The sequence below is a fragment of the Macaca fascicularis genome, chromosome 14, assembly GCF_037993035.2.
Source record: "Macaca fascicularis isolate 582-1 chromosome 14, T2T-MFA8v1.1".
Classification (NCBI taxonomy): domain Eukaryota; kingdom Metazoa; phylum Chordata; class Mammalia; order Primates; family Cercopithecidae; genus Macaca; species Macaca fascicularis.
The window spans coordinates 18732718-18754256 of record NC_088388.1 but is presented as its reverse complement, the minus strand read 5'-3'; the positions used below and the strand labels follow the sequence as shown (position 1 = coordinate 18754256).

At 42.7% G+C, this 21539-nt stretch overlaps 2 protein-coding genes across 30 annotated transcripts in view; one reads left to right on the top strand and one right to left on the bottom strand.

Annotated features, from left to right (window-relative positions):
• Positions 1-21539, top strand: part of CSTPP1 (centriolar satellite-associated tubulin polyglutamylase complex regulator 1) — a 227660-nt gene that overhangs the window by 156800 nt on the left and 49321 nt on the right. The window lies entirely within an intron of this gene.
• Positions 9998-10264, bottom strand: LOC123568786 (translation machinery-associated protein 7-like). Its single transcript, XM_045371772.3, has one exon. It carries the CDS (start codon positions 10207-10209, stop codon positions 10015-10017), a length of 195 nt encoding a protein of 64 aa, XP_045227707.1. The 5' UTR covers positions 10210-10264; the 3' UTR covers positions 9998-10014.

Here is a 21539-nt window from a genome sequence, read left to right as displayed (position 1 = left end):
TTGTGATAAACCATGGGACTGATGGGTCTTGCCACCCATTCCTGTTCTCCATTTAAAAAAAAAAAGTAATCAGACTTCTAACTCTCAAACCTCTAAAAGCTCTTATGAAAACTTAGATCTAACTGTTTAAAGTTGACCCCTGGATTCTATAACCCTCTCTGTCACAAATCTGCTTTGTAACTTTGAGAGAATTATTTATCTTAAACACATAACTTACCATACAACTATTCATTGAGCATAAAACCTGATAATGATACCACTTCTGGAAAAAAGGATTCGTGACTCAGTGGGTCTGTTTCCCTACTTAAATCTGGAAGGTAAAATGCCTTCTTACTCTTCCTTCTGAATTTTCCCGTTTAGTCCCTGGCACAAATGAAGACTCGCTCTTCTTGGCAGCATCCATGGCTGCTAAGAGGAACTTTGCCCCACTGCCTTTGATGTGGTGAAACAAAGCCTTTACCAGAGTGCTTGGAGGATCTGGCACCCTGGAGACTCCTAGAGGAGTCCACACCCTCTTTGGGAAATTCTTTTCCTAAAGATGTATTCAGATTTATGCCAATATGTAGAGGAGACATCTTTCTTAGAAAAAGCTAGCTTTTCCTTTCAAAGCTGTGAGGAAGCTGGTGAAGGGGAAGTTGAACTAGGTATAATATTGGCAAATGTTTTGAGCACTTCAGATAAAAATGTTTGGTAAGTGCAGTCTTGTTTGTATCGCCTCATCATACTGCTCATTGGAGGTGTTTTCTTTGGTCACCTGCCAATGAAAAAGATTAGCCTTTTCCTGCATTTAGGATTGTTTCTTTGACTAGTTATGTTGGTAGAACAAGATAGACAAATGCTGCTGAACTTAGCAAATCAGTATTGGAACACAGTGATACTCATTTCTCCTCGGTGCCCTTTCCAATTCATTGACAGTTGCCACAAGCAGTTTCAATGGGTTTTTGATGGGACTCTCTTTCTCTCCTTACCTATTCCAATTTGTATTTTCACTTTAGTTCCCTTGCTCTGATGTTCAAGACTTTAAAGGATTTGCCACTGCCCCCCACGCCATGCTTTCCTATTTTATAGCATCCAATAAGAAACATTTTTTCATTTAAATGCCTCTTCTGTAACATGAGTCACCTTTTAGATTTCTATACCTTGTATCTTCTAGTTTCTATTTTAATCCAGAAAAATTATAGTTTCATCTTCTTTGAGGCAAGATATGAAGATTTTTTTTGCCCTCTCTCAAATTTATTCCTTGTTTACAGCAAAGGAAGCCACTGGCTACTTTTCTAACATTTCTGTATCAGAAGCTAGTTGAGCTAAATATACATACTTTTATATTCCCCTTAATATGTTTAGATAGATCTGGGGTATATCTTTTGGCTCTAGACATTGTGAAACAAAGTTAAGCCCTTTAACTCATCATCAGCCTATATCCATCTCTTCAAACAAAAAGGAAATGAACTTCCACTGCTGTAGGAAGATTTTATGTCACACATAAGGGCAAATTTGTTAGCGATGTTATTCAGGCCGGCTGTGGTGGCACATGCCTGTAATCCCAGCACTTTGGGAGGCCGAGGCAGTGGATTGCTTGAGACCAGGAGTTCGAGACCAGCCTGGCCAACATGGCAAAACCCTATTTCTACTAAAAATACAAAAATTAGCCTGGCATGGTGGCATATGCCTGTAGTCCCAGCTCCTCAGGAGGCTGAGGCACAAGAATCGCTTAAACCCAGAGGCGGATGTTGCAGTAAGCAGAGATTGTGCCACTGTACTCCAGCACGGGCGACAGAGGGAGACCCTGTCTCAAAAAACAAACAAATGAGATAATATTATTCAGTACTGGGTTCCTAAGCAGTATTGCAGAATAACCTTCTCTGAAATTCTTTGCTTTTGTTTTTAATAGAATAGATTATGGATTAGGTGCAGACCTTCTTGACAGCATGAGATAACAAGTTATCTCTTTAGAATAAATAAGTTGTATTTTATTCTGAGGGAATTTTTTCTTTTTTTCTTTTCTTTTTTTTTTTTTTTTTTGAGACAGAGTCTCGCTCTGTCACCCAGATTGGAGTGCAGTGGTGTAATCTTGGTTCAATGCAGCCTCCACCTTCTGGGTTCAAGCAATTCTCCTGCCTCAGCCTTCTGAGTAGCTGGGATTACAGGTGCCTGCCACCACACTGGCTAATTTTTTTTTTTTTTTTGTATTTTTAGTAGAGATGGGGTTTCACCATGTTGGTCAGGCTGGTCTTGAACTCCTGAACTCAGGTGATCCGCCTACCTCAGCCTCTATTCCAAGGGAATTTTAACATTGATTTAATTGAGAGAGTTAAAAGAGCCTGAGACTAGTTTACAGAGAAGAGCCCTTTTAGGTAGTTTTTTTTGTTTGTTTGACTTGCCAACCTCTAATTCTCACTCACTTATGGTGAGTTTCAAGTATGGATAGTTTTAAGATGTGGTCAGTTCCCATGACTACAAAATAAAATATGAATTTCCCATGTTACTTGAAGACTGTTTGTGGGAGGTCTTGATTTAGGTCTTTGCATCTTCTGAGGAGCATATCATAGTTTAATAGCCTCTCATCTGAACCCTGCAAAGATAGTGATATTCATCTTAGAAAAAAATAAAACAAACAAAAAAAACTTGCATACCTCCTTATACAGCATTCTTTGCTGCCACCTAAAGCCATTTGCTCATGAAATAGTAATGTTTAGAACAATAGCCTGAGTTATCTTCCTATCAGTCAATTCTTAGAGATTCTGTTAGCACCTTCCTTTGCTTTTGTCCTGTCAGATGGAGAGAAGGGGTTGGCAGAAGCAAAACAGCCTTTATAAATTTTTCTCAGAGGTCCGTGATTCTAGATTAAAGTAGGAATCAGAAGACATCAGGTCTAGAAATCCTCAGAGTGACCTTGTTTGACAGAGAAGATATTTAGATGAAGAAACATCAGTGCTAGTGACCTAAATTAAGCTACCTAACCTCTCAATATCATCATTTCTCTGCTTGTAAAAGGGAGATAATAACACCACTCACTACCGTCCTCTGGAATTTGAACTTCATGCTCCTCTTACAAGGGAATATATTGTTGACTTTTAGGAGAATGATTTGGGGGTCCCTAAGGGGCTTGACAATCTATTACCTCTCTGGCACTCAAATAGGATTATTGTAAAAAGCTAATCTACTGCCAAAAAGTAAGCCATTTATTCTGTGGATAGCTCAGGTCCAGTGTGAAAAAAATGATTTTGATCTCTTTTTTGGAATAACTATTACTAACTAGATAGGCACAAAGATGTCTTTTTTTCCTTCTTTCTTTCCTAAAAAAAAAAGAAAATCAGAACAGAAATGTAATTGTGTTTGATGGTTCACCCTGGGAGAATGTTAGGTTCAATCCTGGAACACAGTAAATAAGATGATATACTTCTTTTAAAAAGCCTCTAGAATATGCCTTCTCAATTGAGGCAATATTGCCTCCAAGGGAGCAAAAATTGGTTCTTTGGGAGGCAAAAAAAAAAATTTAGATATTATAATGGTTTGTGGCCCTCAAAAAAATATATAGATAGGTAATATGTTCATGATATCAAAATTTCATGGGGAGTGGACAAACAGAAAAAAAGGTCTAAAAAGCTAGGGGGTGATGAGAAAAAACTGAGAAACGTTTCTCAAGTCTAGAATGTGCATATAACTGTCAGTTACTCTTTCAGTCATGTTTGTCCCTAAGCATGGGCAAGCTGCACACTGTCAGGTCAAAACAGCTTGCTATTGATTATTCCTTCAGTCTGAGAGGAACTGAGTTCATAGAAAACTTGAAAAAAATGAAATTTGTACCCTAAGGGGTAATGATTTCAGCCAGACAAACGTAACAAACATCTACTTGTTAGAACCAATACTTTGCACTTTAGAATGTGGTTAAGCCTTTAAGGTAAGAGGTTTCTTTTTTCTCTTGCCTCTTTAGCCTTACAGAAAGTCATATCAAGGGTAGGAATGATCTTCAAAGTGCCTCACAGAAAAAAAAAAAAAAAAAAAAGCCAGATTGGGAGAAAAAAGAGGGTGTGGCCCCAAAGGCAGGAAGGGAATAATTGACTAAATAGTAAAGTATACAGCATCTGCAGGGCATAGTGGCTCATGCCTGTAGTCCCAGCACTTTGGGAGGCCAAGGTGGGAGGATCACTTGAGCCCTGGAGTTCCAGACCAGCCTGGGCAACATAGGGAGACCCCGTCTCTACAAAAAATACACAAAAATTATCCTGGTGTGGTGGCACACACCTGTAGTTCCAGCTACTCAGGAGGCTGAAGTGGGAGGATTGCTTGAGCCTGGGAGGTGGGGGATGCAGTGAGCTGAGATCACGCCACTGCACTCTGGCCTGGGCAACAAAGCAAGACCCTGTCTCAGAAAAAAAAAAAAAAAAAAAAAGTACAGCATCAAAGTCAAGAAAATTGATGAGAATTGACACTGAAGTACTTAAGAAATTTTAAGTTTGCTATTGCTGCTAGTATTAATAAACTTTCATATATCCAACATATTTTTCCTTCTACCTTTCTCATACATCTTATTAGTTCTTTCCAACACTCAGAATGGATGGGATGACCCAAAATTGACTTGCTATATACTGGGGAATTTGAAAGAGACATGTGTTTCGCTTAGCAGCCCTGAAACAATAGAATGGCCTTTTTTTTTTTTTTTTTTTTTTTTTTTTGAGACAGGGTCTCACTCTTGCCCAGGCTGGAGTGAAGTGGTGCTGTCTCAGCTCACTATAACCTCCGCCTCGTGAGTTCAAGCAATTCTTGTGCTTCAGCCTCCAAGTAGCTGGCACCACAGGTATATGTCACCACGCCCTGCTAATTTTTTTTTTAATTAATGGGGTCTCACTATGTTGCCCAGGATCTCGAATGACTGAGCTCAAGTGATCCTCCTTCCTCGGCCTCCCAAAATGCTGGGATTACAGACATGAGCGACTGTGCCGCTAATGGCCATATTTGAAAGTTTATTTTTTCCTCAGTCTCTGACTCTTCCTTGCTTAATCATCCTATTCTTTAATACACAAACCTATAACTTTGAGGAAAGAGAATCAGAGATTATTTCTCCCTACTTACCCATTTCACGGTGCGACAATGAGCACTCTTTCTCCAAGCCAAGCATTTGATAAGCATTCGTTGATATGGGCATTTTACTGCCTTAAAGAAATCCACCCCAATTCCCTGCCTATTGATTTCTTAAGATCACAGAAGAAAGTGGAATGAATCCTAGAGAGGCCTTCAAGCTCCCTGACACCCATGGGGCCCACTCATCTCCACCCCCCTACTCCAATTCCAAAAATTCCAAAATCTAATACATTGTCCTTTTCTTAGTTCCTCAGTTCCCCGCCCTTCAGCTTCTTTGTTAGCCACTGGGTGGGTGTAACCAAAACTCAGTCACACTGTGGCCCCAGCAGCTGGGCTTCTCTCTCCCCCATTACATTGCAGACATTCTTTTCACATCATTTTGTCCTCTCTGCTGCATTCCCTCCATTTGGCTTCATTCCCTCTGTGCAAACTTCTGTTTCAAGGCACAGGAGTTTGCCAAGGAGATGCTGGCAGAGAGGGTCCAGTTCTCTCCTTTCTATCTGAAGAGCCCAGTGTCATTCATTAGCATATGAGAAGAATGGTTGTAAATAAACATCAAATGAGGTTAACGAGCTGCAGCTCATCAATATTAATGAAGTCCACCTCACAGCCTTGGTATGAGGTACCAATGGCTCTAATCACAAGAAGCAGTTTCATAAGGCCCCAGTTACAGGGCAGGAAGGGTTAGATATCCAGCCTGTTGAAATGTTTGTCATTTTATGACCCCAGGAATGCTGCAGGGTAAGGCGGTCTGATACCAGATCTGTGCTTGCAAGCCCCTCTTGTGTTCAGATTACATCTGTTTGTCTCAACAGGTGGAAGCCTAGGAAAAGGCTGTATCTGCTAAGCCAGAATCTGGGGTGGGAATACCCCAGGTCAATCTGCAGTTCCCAAATCAAAATGAAGTTCCAGAGTACCAGGGTTTGATTTCTCATTGTCCTTCCATCAGTTACCCCAGATAACCCAAACACTTGTTGCCAGTGTAGTGAAGGACGACGGTCTGAGGATCTTCTAAGCCCAGCTTGGTAAGGAATGAAGAAACTCCCATTTCATGTAGCTCATGTGCCCGCCAGCCACCATTTAAGTCCCTGTGCCTATTATTTAGAGGATTCAAATAGTAACAAGGGCCAGGCATGGTGGCTCATGCCTGTAATCGCTACACTTTGGGAAGCAGAGGTGAGGGGATCACTTACGGTGAGGAGTTCCAGACCAGCCTGAGCAACATAGGGAGACCTCTCTCAAAAACAATAAATAGATAAAAATTTTAAAAGTAGTTGGGCGTGCTGTCATGTGCCTGTATTCCCAGCTACTCAGGAGGCTGAGGTGCGAGGATCACTTGAGCCTAGGAGTTTGAGGCTGTGGTGAGCCATGATCATACCTCTGTACTCCAGCATGGGCAACAGAGTGAGACTCTGTCTCTGAAAAAAAAATTTTTTTTTTAATTAAAAGAAACAGTAAGAACAGCTATCATTTATTGAACTCTTACTGTGTCCTAGGCATGGTACTAAACATTTTTGTTATATAATCCTCACAATAATCCCATGAAGCTATTTCCATTTTACAGATGAGAAAGTTGAAACTCACTGATTTGATGTCATGGGTCTAAGATCACACATCAGCAAGTGGCAGAAGAGGAGCTCAGATTTCGATCTGTCTGACTGCAGAGCCCATGCTCTTACTTCCTACCCTCTGTGGTATCATCTCAGAGCCAATCACATAAAATGCAAGCTTTTGTGCTGCTCCTTCTCGTCAAAGATGTGTGTCCTTCTCCAGTTTCAAGGGACTAAACACAAAGTAGTTCCCTGGAAGTAGAATCAGAAGACTTTAGAATTAATTTTTTTAAGTCCAAGCGCCTCTTTGAAATTATTTTTAGAAAGGAAACTTTCATTAAACATGTTTTCCTTGATATATAAATTTGGGGTCAGAGGGATTAGGCTTTGAGAATATGTGTGTGTATGCACAGCCCAGTATGTATTGATAGCCGTGACACTGATTTATCCACCTTGTCACACTAGTTCCTTTTATGATTAAGCACACACCTTGCATGAGGTCAGTGACCATAGAACACAGAGAAACCGCTCCGTGGCTGATTTGAGCCTATGATCCTAGCCTCAATTACCTTGTTTCAACAACAACGCCTGGTTTATTACTTAAAATACTATCATTGTACTTTGTCTTGGGGGTGGGAAGGAGAACCGATCAAATTTGTTGTTATCACAAAAGCTACACCTGATTGTTTGTAAAGAAGGACTTCTAGTGAAAGGATGAAAGTGAAACAGCTACTTCTCTTTCTTCCATTTTTCTCCTTGAAAATTCAGGGACCTAGGCCAAGGCAGGCAGATCACTTGAGGCCAGGAGTTCAAGACCTGCCTGGCCAACATGGCAAAACCCCATCTCTACTAAAAATACAAAAATTAGCCAGGCATGGTGACACGCGCCTGTAGTCCCAGGTACACGGGAAGCTGAGACACGAAAATTGCTTGAACCCAGGAGGGAGAGGTTGCAGTGAGCCAAGATCACACCACTGCACTCCAGCCTGGGTGATAGAGCAAGATCCTATCTCAAAAAAAAAAAAAAAAGAAAGAAAAGAAGAGAAAAGAAAAAGAAAGAAAGAAAGAAAACTCAAGGACCTTACTTGGTAATTTTTACCTAGGCAAAATGCCCAGGAATGTTTCCACAGAATGGCACCCAAAGCCCACCCATGCAGGAGCTCTTCCTGCCACCAAGGTAACCAAGACTAGGAAGCAATTGAAACTGGGCCTTCCTTTCCCAGGCCTGTGGCTGTCAACTTGGCTCAGAAAGGGGCAGACTGATGACTTTGTCTCCTTACCCAGTCACACTACCACACAGTTCTCATTTGAGCCTGGTCACATGGCTGTGCCTTCTTATGGCCAAACAAGGGTTCTTTGCACCCTGGGTTTGGCCTGAGCATCATTAGATGAAACCATCAGGACCCCCAAACCTTGAAGCTTTTGCAGGGGAAATTGCATGCAGGGATGGGAAGGAGGGGCTGAGCTGTGTAGTGGAGCAGCGGATGGTGTGCAGTCGGGATGTTTGCAAGAGCCAAGGGGTTAGTTCATTGCTGCTTTGTATACTCAGGCACACCAGAAAACTCAGATTAATAGGCTGTTTATTCTTCAGCATGTTCCTTGAATCAAAGGCTCTGGATGGTGTTATTCAAGAGTGTTTGTGAGAGCGCCCTGGAACACTCCTCCTGGGCTTCGCTCACTGAAGAGAAACGATTGAGTCCTTTCATTTCCTGGGCAGCATCCCTCTCACTCATTGCTCACTGTAGTATAAAGGTCTGCAGAACCTTTGTTAGAAACAAGATCTTTTGTTCTGTCCTTATGAGGTCCCATTACCTATACTGCACCTTGATCTGTTGGAGTGTAATTATTTAATGTTCCTGTCTTTTGCGCTACCTGAACCTAATGAATGCAGTCCACTCTATCTCAGGGAGTTGTTTTGTTTTGGTTTTTTGCCTCTATTTGGCACCAGTTTCCTGTTTGGACAGTATTGTCTTTTTTTTTTTTTTTTCCCAAGGAGTTTGTCCAGGAGGGAAGGAGACATCCACCTGAACCCTACTCTGTGAAGCAAATGAATATTTTTTTTTATTAGAAGATTCTCCTAAAATGAGAATCGCTGAACCCAGGGAGGCGGAGGTTGCAGTGAGCCGAAAATTGTGCCACTGTACTCCAGCCTGGGTGACAGAGTGAGACTCCGTCTCAAAAAAAAAAAAAAAAAAGAAGATTCTCCTAAAATGTTCGGAAGTTTGTTCATACCTGGGAATTGAAGCATATTGAATTACGAAAGAGTTACTTCCTCCACCCCTACCACCTGCAGTAGAGATTTATACTGGAGAAGGTGGCAAAAAAAGTTAGGAGAGAAACTGCTCGGTACAATTCCCCCCAGTTCCCTTGGGGCAGCAGTGTGCTGCACATGAGGGATCACTGTACCTTGTTCCCCCAGCAGTGATACTGCTCTGTGGCCAGGCAAATACTGTAGTCCAGGCCTTCCACAACTTCTGCATGTGCGTGCGCGTGCACACACACACGCACAAAACTATACCCCTACTAGGCATCCCCTTAATACAGAGGCATCCAGTATATTGCAAAGGTACTCATCATTATACACAATGCAAACACTCAGCACATTTGTAGGCACTCATTTATATCAAACAAACCCAGTACGAATAATAAGCAATAGTTTGGGATCTGGCACAACACTTAATTACCACAGCCAGAGGCCAGAAAATGAAATCAGGGTCATATATCTGAATCTTTCTGGCATCCTATAGCCCAAAGCACCACCAGGGAGGTACACCTTGGAGCAATGGGAGCACTGTCATCCAGAAGACACTGTCCCCTCACTTTCCTCCAAAACCAGCACAGCTGTTTGGATGAGGGCTATCTGCCGTATTTACAGTGAGACTAAGATATATATACACACCCTGGCGCTTCGCCTGATTTCTTCTGTGAAGTCCATCTGTTTATCCAGTTCCAGATCCCAAAAGGCAGTCACCAAAAACTAAATAGTGAGAAGGGACGGGGTTTTTTTTCTTTCTTTTTTGATAAACATGTTACAGTGAACAAAACAGATTTTGCAAACACATTCCATCTAGTAAATCTTACCTCACAGCTGTGTGAGAAGGACTTGGAGGAGAAAAGGATGGGGAGCAGGAGGGTCTCAGGACTTGATTGGAGAATCAGAAACCCACAAGGGTGGGACAGTTCAGTACTATCTACTTTTTTTTTTTCTTTTTCTTTTTCTTTTTTTTTTTTTTTTAACAAAAGTTTATTCTTAAATGTACAACAGCTCCAAGACAACACTTAATTCCAGCTTTAGATGGCAAAAGATGTTACGGCAGGGAATATAGATGTTTAAATAAGGATGAAATAAAGGGTCACCGTCTCCTCAGGCACGAGGAACAGCTTACTTTTTGCCAGATTTCTTAATTCCACCTGTGGCCAAGGGCCCCTTCCCCGCAGCCTTCGCTTTTAGCTCCTCGAGTTTCTTCTGCTCCTCTTTTTGTTTCTGCTTGAAAGCCTTATCTTCCTCGTCCATCTCCTTGGCCTGCTTCTTAGGCTGTTTCAGTGACTTCTTCTTGCCATCTTCACGGCTAGACATGGCGCCTGCCGCCCCTTCCCCAGACCCTGCCACCAGACTCTTTTTTTTTTGAGATGGAGTCTCGTTGTGTCACCTAGGCTGGAGTACAGTGGCATAATCTCGGATTACTACAACCTCGGCCTCTTGGCTTCAAGCGATTCTCCTGCCTCAGCCTCCTGAGTAACTGGGATTACAGGCGCTGGCCACCATGCCTGACTAATTTTTGTATATTTAGTAGAGACAGGGTTTCACCATGTTGCCAGGCTGGTCTTGAACTCCTGACCTCAAGTGATTCATCCACCTCGGCCTCCCAAAATGCTGGGATTACAGGCGTCAGCCACCGCCCCCAGCCTATCTACTTCTTATAGGGTGATAATTGGCTTTTTCCCTTCATTCTAGCCCCCATCCTAAACCTGGGATCTGTGATGGGCTCACCAAAGATAAAGATCTGTCTGCAGATGTTAGCTTCTTTCGCTGAAAAGCTGATCTAGCCAGACTTTATCTTCAAAGGACAGGCCCTGCACTTCTGATGTTCTCTGAGCCTCTCCCACTGAGCCTGCTCTCATCCACTGCAGCCATGATGCTCTCTGGATTCAGACAATGGTGTGTTGTCCCAGAACACCGTATCTGGCCTATTTCTACTTCACGTCTACCCCTTTGGCTAGGAAAATGAGGGACACAGCTCACATCAATAACTTGGATTCTGAAGACCAAGGACAAGCAGAAGAAACTGACCTTTTGCCTCAGAGGCGGCTGGATGTTTGTGTGTCTCTCTTCAATGTGGAATTGGCTCACTGAACCACTCAAGAGTTGTTTTTTAAAAATGTTCTGCTCACTCCTCATTTGCGGGTCAGATGCTTTGGATAATCCAGTGGAATTCTCTCTGCTTCACTGCTGGTTGCTGCCAGACACAGAGTGCTAAATCCTGTCAGTCGGTGACTTGAAATGATGATGTGTGAAACAGTGCTGTGATTTGGACATCCTGCACTCATTTGCACGGACTCCTTTGCCAGTTAACCACAGTAGTGAAATGGGGCAGCCTGGGGCAGCTTCCACAGCCCTTGCCTTATCTTTCCTCAGTGTCCCCACCCTCCCCCATGGCAGTATGTAGCTCCCTTGGAATTCTGTTTCATTCAATATTATTCCCTTCCCAGGCATCATAGAGCAATTTCTTTAACAGAGTGCAACATGCCAGAGACAGAGAAATAGCATTTGTGTGCAGAATGGAGAAGCAGGAAGCAAAACACTCTTGTTGCTGGTTCCCATCTCCCTGTCTTTGCCCTTCCTTCTTTCCCTAGATTGCATGGCTGCCTCCTTCTCATCTGGTGCGTTCTCAGTTCAAATGGTACCTTCTCAAAGATGAGCCTGGCACAGCCGTCTCATGTGGTCCCACCCTCTGTCACTGTGTATCACACCACCCTGCCTGATTTCTGTCATTGCTCTGCTCACTTCCTAAAAGTATTTCTTTCTTTGTTACTTTTTATTGCCTGTCTCTCCAACCACCACTGCCACACATACACACTAGAATGTAAGTACCATGAAAATAGGAATTTTTATCTGTCTTATCCCTTGCTGTTTCCCCAGAATCTAGCACTGTCCCTGGCATATCTTTGACACTTAGTATATTGACTAAATAAGTAGCTAAGAATGTAGCAATTAAGAACTTCTTTTTTTTTTTTTTTTTTTTTTTTTTGAGACGGAGTCTCACTCTGTTGCCCAGGCTGGAGTGCAGTGGCCGGATCTCAGCTCACTGCAAGCTCCACCTCCCGGGTTTACACCATTCTCCTGCCTCAGCCTCCCGAGTAGCTGGGACTATAGGCACCTGCCACCTCGCCCGGCTAGTTTTTTGTATTTTTTAGTAGAGACGGGGTTTCATCGTGTTAGCCAGGATGGTCTCGATCTCCTGACCTCGTGATCCGCCCGTCTCGGCCTACCAAAGTGCTGGGATTACAAGCTTGAGCCACGGCGCCCGGCCAGCAATTAAGAACTTCTAAAGCAAATATCCATGGTTACTATCAGGAAATAGTAAAGGCAGACAGAGAGTTTGAGGAATGGAATGAGAAGACATGATTTCTCATACTAATTTTAATAATGGTCTTAATTACAAATTGAATATGTTAAGTCAAAGATCACAATATTGAGTCGCTCTTCATTTCTTCTGACTCAGACTAAACTGCCCCTTATTGAGTAGGTTAGGTCAGGGTCATAGAGACCAAGCACTACAAACTTCCTGGCCAAACTGGCATAATTGATGCCACAAAGGATGCCCACTTCCAGATTTCCATTGGACGGTGCCTGGCTTTGCTTTCCTTAGGGCAGATGCCAGAAGAAACTGGCACAATTTAAAGCAGTTTAAAGCCCAGCCTGGGTATCTTCATCTAGCCTTTATTATATTCTTGCCTGCCTTCAGTTCCCAAAAAGACTGCATTCCTGTCTGCAGCTCCAGGGCCCTGCAGCCCCTTCAGTCATAAAGGCCATGGAGGTGGGTTAGCCCTGATCTGCCCAGCGTGAGACAGTATGACCAAGAGAACACATCTTTTTTTTTTTTTTTTTGAGACAGAGTCTCTTTCTGTCACCCAGGCTGGAGTGCAGTGACGCGATCTCAGCTCACTGCAAACTCCACCTCCCAGGTTCATGACATTCTCCTGCCTCAGCCTCCTGAGTAGCTGGGACTACAGGCACCCACCACCATGCCCGGCTAATTTTTTTGTATTTTTTTAGTAGAGACGGGGGTTTCACCATGTTAGCCAGGATGGTCTCAATCTCCTGACCTCGTGATCCGCCCACCTCGACCTGAGAACACATCTTTTAGTCCGGCAGACACATGGCACTCTTCTCCTCAAGAGTCCTTCACCCAAACGAGAATTTTTAGCTTCTCAGAAGTTATCCTTTGTCTTGTTGGGGCAAGATCTGTGCCTAGTGTCAAGAGAGAGATATTAAAGATTAAAGAGCCTCCACCAGGAAAGGGAATGGTTTTGCCTGAATCTCTTAATTTGTTTTTGCCCCCTACAAGTGCATTCATGTTGCTGGGCTCCCTGGCTTACTCCCCGGTGGTTTGCAGTCGTTTTCATCATGACTTTGTGGTTGCATTGATAATCAGAATGAGTTTCCACTGCTGTAGAGGATGCTTCCATGCTCCATTGCTTTCTCTCTTATGTTGCTAATGACTCTCCTGTTGGTTTCAGCCCTTAGCCAAGCCCACCCCACTCCACACCCAACTCCTTCCCTGTCTTTTATTGATAGCTATGTTGACTTTGCATGCCTCGGTTAGTTCAGTTTTCTGAGCACCTGCAGAGAATTAACCATCTCTGCTTGCTGCTGCGGATCACCTAGGCCTTTGATCTGTTTGATTTCTGTACTTTAAAATGTTGAAGGACTCTCTAACCCCACCAAAGTACATAAATGGTGCTAGAGTCCCTGTAGCCTGACCTCTTCCAGACTAGCTCTGCTTAGGGACCAGAAGATTTTCATGTAAATACAAATGTAGATACCATTTATTAAATGTTTTCTATGTACCATTTTACTGTTCTAAGCACTTAACGTGAATATTTCATTTGATTTTTGCTTGTAGAGCTAAAAGGCTATATACATGAACTGGCCTGTTATTTCTCTAACCTCATCTCTTCTTCCTTTCCCCCTTATTCTTTTGGCTCCTGCCACGCTGGTTTCCATGCTGTTCCTCTTACCCAATAGGCACACTCCCTCCTTAAGACTGTAATGGATATTACCTCTGCCTGGAATGCTCTTCCCTCAGATGTCTGTGTCAGTTACTCCTTAACCCCTTCATATCTTTGCTTAGGTGTTACCTTCTCCATGTAACCTACCTAGACCACTCTACATAAAATTGAACCACCAGTACCACCTCATATTCCCTATCTGACTTGCTATATTCTCTTTTTTTCCATTATACTTATCACTGAATCTCTTAATTTGCCTCGCTTAACTTTCTGTATAGCTTATTTGTTTGTTTGTTTGTTTATTGAGACTGAGTCTTGCTCTGTCGCCCAGGCTGGAGTGCAGTGGCGTGATCTCAACTCACTGCAGCCTCTGCCTCCTGGGTTCAAGCAATTCTCCTGCCTCAGCCTCCTGAGTAGCTGGGATTACAGGCATGCACCACCACACCCGGCTAATTTTTGTGTTTTTAGTAGAGACAGGGTTTCACCATGTTGGCCAGGCTGGTCTCAAACTCTTGACCTCAAGTGATCTGCTTGCCTTGGCCTCCCAAAGTGCCGGGATTACAGGCATGAGCCACTGCGCCCAGCCTATTTGTTTATTTTCTTTATCATTCATTATCTGTCTTCCCCACTGTAAGATAAGCTCCATGAAGGCAAAGAGCTTGTCTATTTGTTCTCTAATGTATCCTAAGCACCTAAAAAATAACATCTGACATATAATAGATGCTATATAATATCTATTAAGTGAATGAACTTTGTCCCTTAAAAACCCATGAGGTAGGTTCTTCTGTTATCCCCATTTTATTTGTTTGTTTATTTATTATTGTTTTTATTATATTTTAATGTAATAAAACTATAATATAATAGGGTACACGTGCACAGCGTGCAGGGTTGATACATAGGTATACATGTGCCATGTTGGTTTGCTGCACCCATCAGCTCATCGTTTACATTAGGTATTTCTCCTAATGCTATCCCTCCCTCAGTCCCCCACCCCCAACAGGCCTTGGTGTGTGATGTTCCCCACCCTGTGTCCAAGTGATCTCATTGTTCAGTTCCCACCTATGAGTGAGAATGTGCGGTGTTTGGTTTTCTGTCCTTGTGACAGTTTTCTGAGAATGATGGTTTCCAGCTTTATGCATGTCCCTGCAAAGGACCTGAACTCATCCTTTTTTATGACTGCATAGTATTCCATGGTGTGTATGTGCCACATTTTCTTAATCCAGTCTATCATTGATGGACATTTGGGTTGGTTCCAAGTCTCTGCTATTGTGAATAGTGCCACAATAAACATACGTGTGCATGTGTCTTTATAGTAGAATGATTTATAATCCTTTGGGTATATACCCAGTAATTGGATTGCTGGGTCAAATTGTAATACTAGTTCTGGGTCCTTGAGGAATCACCACACTGTCTTCCACAATGGTTGAGCCAATTTATACTCCCACCAACAGTGTAAAAGCATTCCTGTTTCTCCACATCCTCTCCATGTTTCCTGACTGTTTAATGATTGCCATTCTAACTGGCATGAGATAGTATCATTGTGGTTTTGATTTGCATTTCTCTGATGACCAGTGATGATGAGCATTTTTTCATGTGTCTGTTGGCTGCATAGATGTCTTCTTTTGAGAAGTGTCTGTTCATATCCTTTGCCCACTTTTTGATGGGGTTTTTTTGTTTTGTTTTTTGTTTGTTTTTTGTTTTTTCTTGTAAATTTATTTGAGTTCTTTGTAGAATCTGGATGTTAGCCCTTTGTCAGATGGGTAAATTGCAAAAATTTTCTCCCATTCTGTAGGTTGCCTGTTCACTCTGATGGTAGTTTCTTTTGCCATGCAGCAGCTCTTTAGTTTAATTAGATCCCATTTGTCTATTTTGGCTTTTGTTGCCATTGCTTTTGGTGTTTTAGTCATGAAGTCCTTGCCCATGCCTATGTCCTGAATGGTATTGCCTAGGTTTTCTTCTAGGGTTTTTATGGTTTTAGGTCTAACATTTAAGTCTTTAATCCATCTTGAATTAATTTTTGTATAAGGTGTAAGGAAGGGATCCAGTTTCAGCTTTCTACATATGGCTAGCCAGTTTTCCCAGCACCATTTATTAAATAGAGAATCCTTTTCCCATTTCTTGTTTGTGTCAGGTTTGTAAAGATCAGATCGTTGTAGATGTGTGGCATTATTTCTGAGGCCTCTGTTCTGTTCCATTGGTCTATGTATCTGTTTTGGTACCAGTACCATGCTGTTTTGGTTATTGTAGCCTTGTAGTATACTTTGAAGTCAGGTAGTGTGAAGCCTCCACCTTTGTTCTTTTCACTTAGGATTGTCTTGGCAATGCGGGCTCTTTTTTGGTTCCATATGAACTTTAAAGTAGTTTTTTTCCAGTTCTGTGAAGAAAGTCATTGGTAGCTTGATATGGATGGCATTGAATCTATAAATTACTTTGGGCAGTGTGGCCATTTTCTATCCCTGAGCATGGAATATTCTTCCATTTGCTTGTGTCCTCTTTTATTTCGTTGAGCAGTGGTTTATAGTTCTCCTTGAAGAGGTCATTTGGCCGGGCGCAGTGGCTCAAGCCTGTAATCCCAGCACTTTGGGAGGCCGAGACGGGCGGATCACGAGGTCAGGAGATCAAGACCATCCTGGCTAACATGGTGAAACGCCTTCTCTACTAAAAATACAAAAATCTAGCCGAGCGAGGTGGCAGGCGCCTGTAGTCCCAGCTACTCGGGAGGCTGAGGCAGGAGAATGGCGTAAACCCAGGAGGGAGGCAGAGCTTGCAGTGAGCTGAGATCCGGCCACTGCACTCCAGCCTGGGTGACAGAGTGAGACTCCGTCTCAAAAAAAAAAAAAAAAAAAAGAAGAAGAAGAGGTCCTTCACATCCCTTTTAAGTTGGATTCCCTAGGTATTTTATTCTCTTTGTAGCAATTGTGAATGGAAGTTCAACCATGATTTGGTTCTCTGTTTGTCTGTTAATGGTGTATAGGAATGCTTGTGATTTTTGCACATTGATTTTGTATCCTCAGACTTCACTGAAGTTGCTGATCAGTTTAAGGAGATTTTGGGCTGAGACGATGGGGTTTTCTTTTCTTTTTTTTTCTTTTTTTTTTTTTTTGTTGAGATGGAGTCTCGCTCTGTCGCCCAGGCTGGAGTGCAGTGGCCGGATCTCAGCTCACTGCAAGCTCCGCCTCCCGGGTTTACGCCATTCTCCTGCCTCAGCCTCCCGAGTAGCTGGAACTACAGGCGCCCACCACCTCACCTGGCTAGTTTTTTGTATTTTTTTTTTAGTAGAGACGGGGTTTCACTGTGTTAGCCAGGATGGTCTCGATCTCCTGACCTCGTGATCTGCCCGTCTCGGCCTCCCAAAGTGCTGGGATTACAGGCTTGAGCCACCGTGCCCGGGGGACGATGGGGTTTTCTAAGTATACAATCATGTCATCTGCAAACAGGGACAATTTGACTTCCTCATTTCCTAATTGAATACCCTTTATTTCTTTCACTTGCCTGATTGCCCCGGCCAGAACTTCCAACACTATGTTGAATAGGAGTGGTGAGAGAGAGCATCCTTGTCTTGTGCTGGTTTTCAAAGGCCATGCTTCCAGCTTTTGCCCATTCAGTATGATATTGGCTGTGGGTTTGTCATAAATAGCTCTTACTATTTTTGAGATATGTTTCATCAATACCGAATTTATTAAGAGTTTTTAGCATGAAGGGCTGCTGAGTTTTGTTGAAGGCCTTTTCTGCATCTATTGAGATAATCGTGGTTTTTGTCTTTGGTTCTGTTTATATGCTGGATTACGTTTATTGATTTGCATATGTTGAACCAGCCTTGCATCCCAGGGATGAAGCCAATTTGATCGTGGTAGATAAGCTTTTTAATGTGCTGCTGGATTCAGTTTGCCAGTATTTTACTGAGGATTTTTGCATCGATGTTCATCAGGGATATTGGTCTAAAATTCTCTTTTTTTGTTGTGTCTCTGCCAGGCTTTGGTATCAGGATGATGTTGGCTTCATAAAGTGAGTTAGGGAGGATTCCCTCTTTTTCTATTGATTGGAATAGTTTCAGAAGGAATGGTACCAGCTCCTCTTTGTACCTCTGGTAGAATTTGTCTGTGAATCCATCTGGTCATGGACTTTTTTTGGTTGGTAGGCTATTAATTATTGCCTCAATTTCAGAGCCTGCTATTGGTCTATTCAGGGATTCAGCTTCTTCCTGGCTTAGTCTTGGGAGAGTGTATGTGTCCAGGAATTTATCCATTTCTTCTAGATTTTCTAGTTTATTTGCGTAGAGGTGTTTATAATATTATCTGATGGTAGTTTGTATTTCTGTGGGATCGGTGGTGATATCTCCTTTATCATTTTTTATTGCATCTATTTGATTCTTCTCTCTTTTCTTCTTTGTTAATCTTGCTAGCAGTCTATCGATTTTGTTGATCTTTTCAAAAACTCAGCTCCTGGATTCATTGATTTTTTGAGGGGTTTTTTGTGTCTCTATCTCTTTCAGTTCTGCTCTGATCTTAGTTATTTCTTGCCTTCTACTAGCTGTTGACTGTGTTTGCTCTTGCTTCTCTAGTTCTTTTAATTGTGATGTTAGGGTGTCGATTTTAGATCTTTCCTGCTTTCTCTTGTGGGCATTTAGTGCTATAAATTTCCCTCTACACACTGCTTTAAATGTGTCCCAGATATTCTGGTACCTTGTGTCTTGGTTCACATTGATTTTAAAGAACATCTTTATTTCTGCCTTCATTTCATTATTTACCCAGTAGTCATTCAGGAGCAAGTTGTTTAGTTTCCATGTAGTTGTGCAGTTTTGAGTGAGTTTCTTAATCCTGAGTTCTAATTTGATTGCACTGTGATGACAGTTTGTTGTGATTTCTGTTCTTTTACATTTGCTGAGAAGTGCTTTACTTCCAATTATGTGGTCAATTGTAAAATAAGTGCGATGTGGTGCTGAGAAGAATGTGTATTCTGTTGATTTGGGGTGGAGAGTTCTGTAGATGACTGTTAGGTCTGCTTGTTGCAGATCTGAGTTCAGGTCCTTGATATCCTTGTTAACCTTCTGTCTCATATTGACAGTGGAGTCTCCCATTATTAAAAGTCTCCCATTATTATTGTGTGGGAGTCTAAGTCTCTTTGTAGGTCTCTAAGGACTTGCTTTATGAATCTGGGTGCTCCTGTATTGGGTGCAGTTAACTATCTTAGGATAGTTAGCTCTTCTTGTTGAATTGATCCCTTTACCATTATGTAATGGCCTTCTTTGTCTCTTTTGATCTTTGTTGCTTTAAAGTCTGTTTTATCAGAGACTAGGATTACAATCCCTGCTTTTTTTTTTTTTTTTTTTTTTTTTTTTTTTTTTTTTTTGAGATAGAGTCTCACTCTGTCACCCAGGCTGGAATGCAGTGGTGTGATCTCGGCTCACTGCAAGCTCTGCCTCCCGGGTTCATGCCTTTCTCCTGCCTCAGCCTCCCGAGTAGCTGGGACTACAGACACCTGCCACCACGCCCAGCTAATTTTTTTTGTATTTTTAGTAGAGACGGGGTTTCACCATCTCTGTGGTTAGCCAGGATGGTCGATCTCCTGACCTCGTGATCCGCCCACCTTGGCCTCCCAAAGTGCTAGGATTATAGGTGTGAGCCACCGCGCCCGGCCTGCGTGGTAGATCTTTCTCCATCCCTTTATTTTGAGCCTAAGTGCATCTCTGCACGTGAGATGGGTCTCCTGAATATGGTACACTGATGGGTCTTGACTTTTTATCCAGTTTGCCAGTCTGTGTCTTTTAATTGGTGCATTTAGCCCATTAACATTTAAGGTTAATATTTTTATGTGTGAATTTGATCCTGTCGTTATGATGTTCGCTGGTTATTTTGCCCGTTACTTGATGTAGTTTCTTCATAGCATCAATGGTCTTTACAATTGGCATGTTTTTGCAGTGGCTGGTACCAGTTGTTTCTTTCCATGTTTAGTGCTTCCTTCAGGGCTCTTGTAGGGCAGGCCTGGTGGTGACAAAATCTCTCAGCATTTGCTTCTCTGTAAAGGATTTTATTTCTCCTTCACTTATGAAGCTAAGTTTGGCTGGATATGAAATTCTGGTTGAAAATTCTTTTCTTTAAGAATGTTGAATATTGGCTCCCACTCTCTTCTGGCTTGTAGGATTTCTGCCGAGAGATCCGCTGTTAGTTTGATGGGCTTCCCTTTGTGGGTAACTCAACCTTTCTCTCTGGCTGCCCTTAACACTTTTTCCTTCATTTCAACCTTGGTGAATCTGACAATTATGTGTCTTGGGGTTGCTATTCCAAGGAGTATCTTTGTGGTGTTCTCTGTATTTCCTGAATTTGAATGTTGGCCTGCCTTGCTAGGTTGGGGAAGTTCTCCTGGATAATATCCTGAAGAGGCTTTTCCAACTTGGTTCCATTCTCCCCATCACTTTCAGGTACACCAATCAAATGCAGATTTGGTCTTTTCACATAGTCCCATATTTCTCGGAGGCTTTGTTCGTTTCTTTTTAGTCTTTTTTCTCTAACCTTGTCTTCTTGCTGTATTTCATTAATTTGATCTTCAATCACCGATACCCTTTCTTCCACTTGATTGAATCAGCTATCGAAGCTTGTGCATGCGTCACGAAGTTCTTGTGCCATGGTTTTCAGCTCCATCAGGTCATTTAAGGTCTTCTCTACACTGTTCATTCCAGGTAACCATTCGTCTAATCTTTTTTCAAGGTTTTTAGCTTTCTTCCGATGGGTTCAAACATTCTCCTTTAGCTCGGAGAAGTTTGTTATTACCAGCCTTCTGAAGCCAACTTCTGTCAACTCATCATTCTCCATCCAGCTTTGTTCCATTGCTGGTGAGGAGCTGCAATACTTTGGAGGAGAAGAGGTGCTCTGATTTTTAGAATTTTCAGCTTTTCTGCTCTGGTTTCTCCCCATCTTTGTGGTTTTATCTACCTTTGGTCTTTGATGTTGGTGACCTACAGATGGGGTTTTGGTGTGGATATCCTTTTTGTTGATGTTGATGTTATTCCTTTCTGTTTGTTAGTTTTCCTTCTCTAACAGTCAGGTTCCTCAGCTGCAGGTCTGTTGGAGTTTGCTGGAGGTTCACTCTAGACCCTGTTTGCCTGGGTATCACCAGCAGAGGCTGCAGAGCAGCAAATATTACTGCCTGATCCTTCCTCTGGAAGCTTCGTCCCAGAGAACAGCCACCTATATGAAGTTGCTGTTGGCCCCTACTGGGAGGTGTTTCCCAGTTAGGCTTCACGGGGATCAGGGACCCACTTGAGGAGGGAGTCTGTCCGTTCTCAGAGCTCAAACGCCATGCTGGGAGAACCACTACTCTCTTCAGAGCTGTCAGACAGGGATATTTAAGTCTGCAGAAGCTGCCTTTTGTTCAGCTATGCTCTGCCCACAGAGATGGAGTCTAGAGGCAGTAGGTCTAGACCTACTAGTAGCTGCAGTGGGCTCCATCCAGTTTGAGCTTCCCAGCCACTTTGTTTACCTACTCAAGCCTCACCAATGGTGGATGCCCCTCCCCCAGGCAGGCTGCCACCTGAGACTGCTGCGCTAGCAGTGAGCAAGGCTCTGTGGGCGTGGGACCCGCCAAGCTTGGCACAGGAGAGAATCACCTTGTCTGCCGGTTGCTAAGACCTTGGGAAAAGTGCTGTATTTGGGCGGAGAGTGTCCCGTTTTTCCAGGT

Excerpts from the sequence above, each read along its gene's own strand:
- LOC123568786 (XM_045371772.3), bottom strand. The coding sequence starts at position 10,209 with ATGTCTAGCCGTGAAGATGGCAAGAAGAAGTCACTGAAACAGCCTAAG.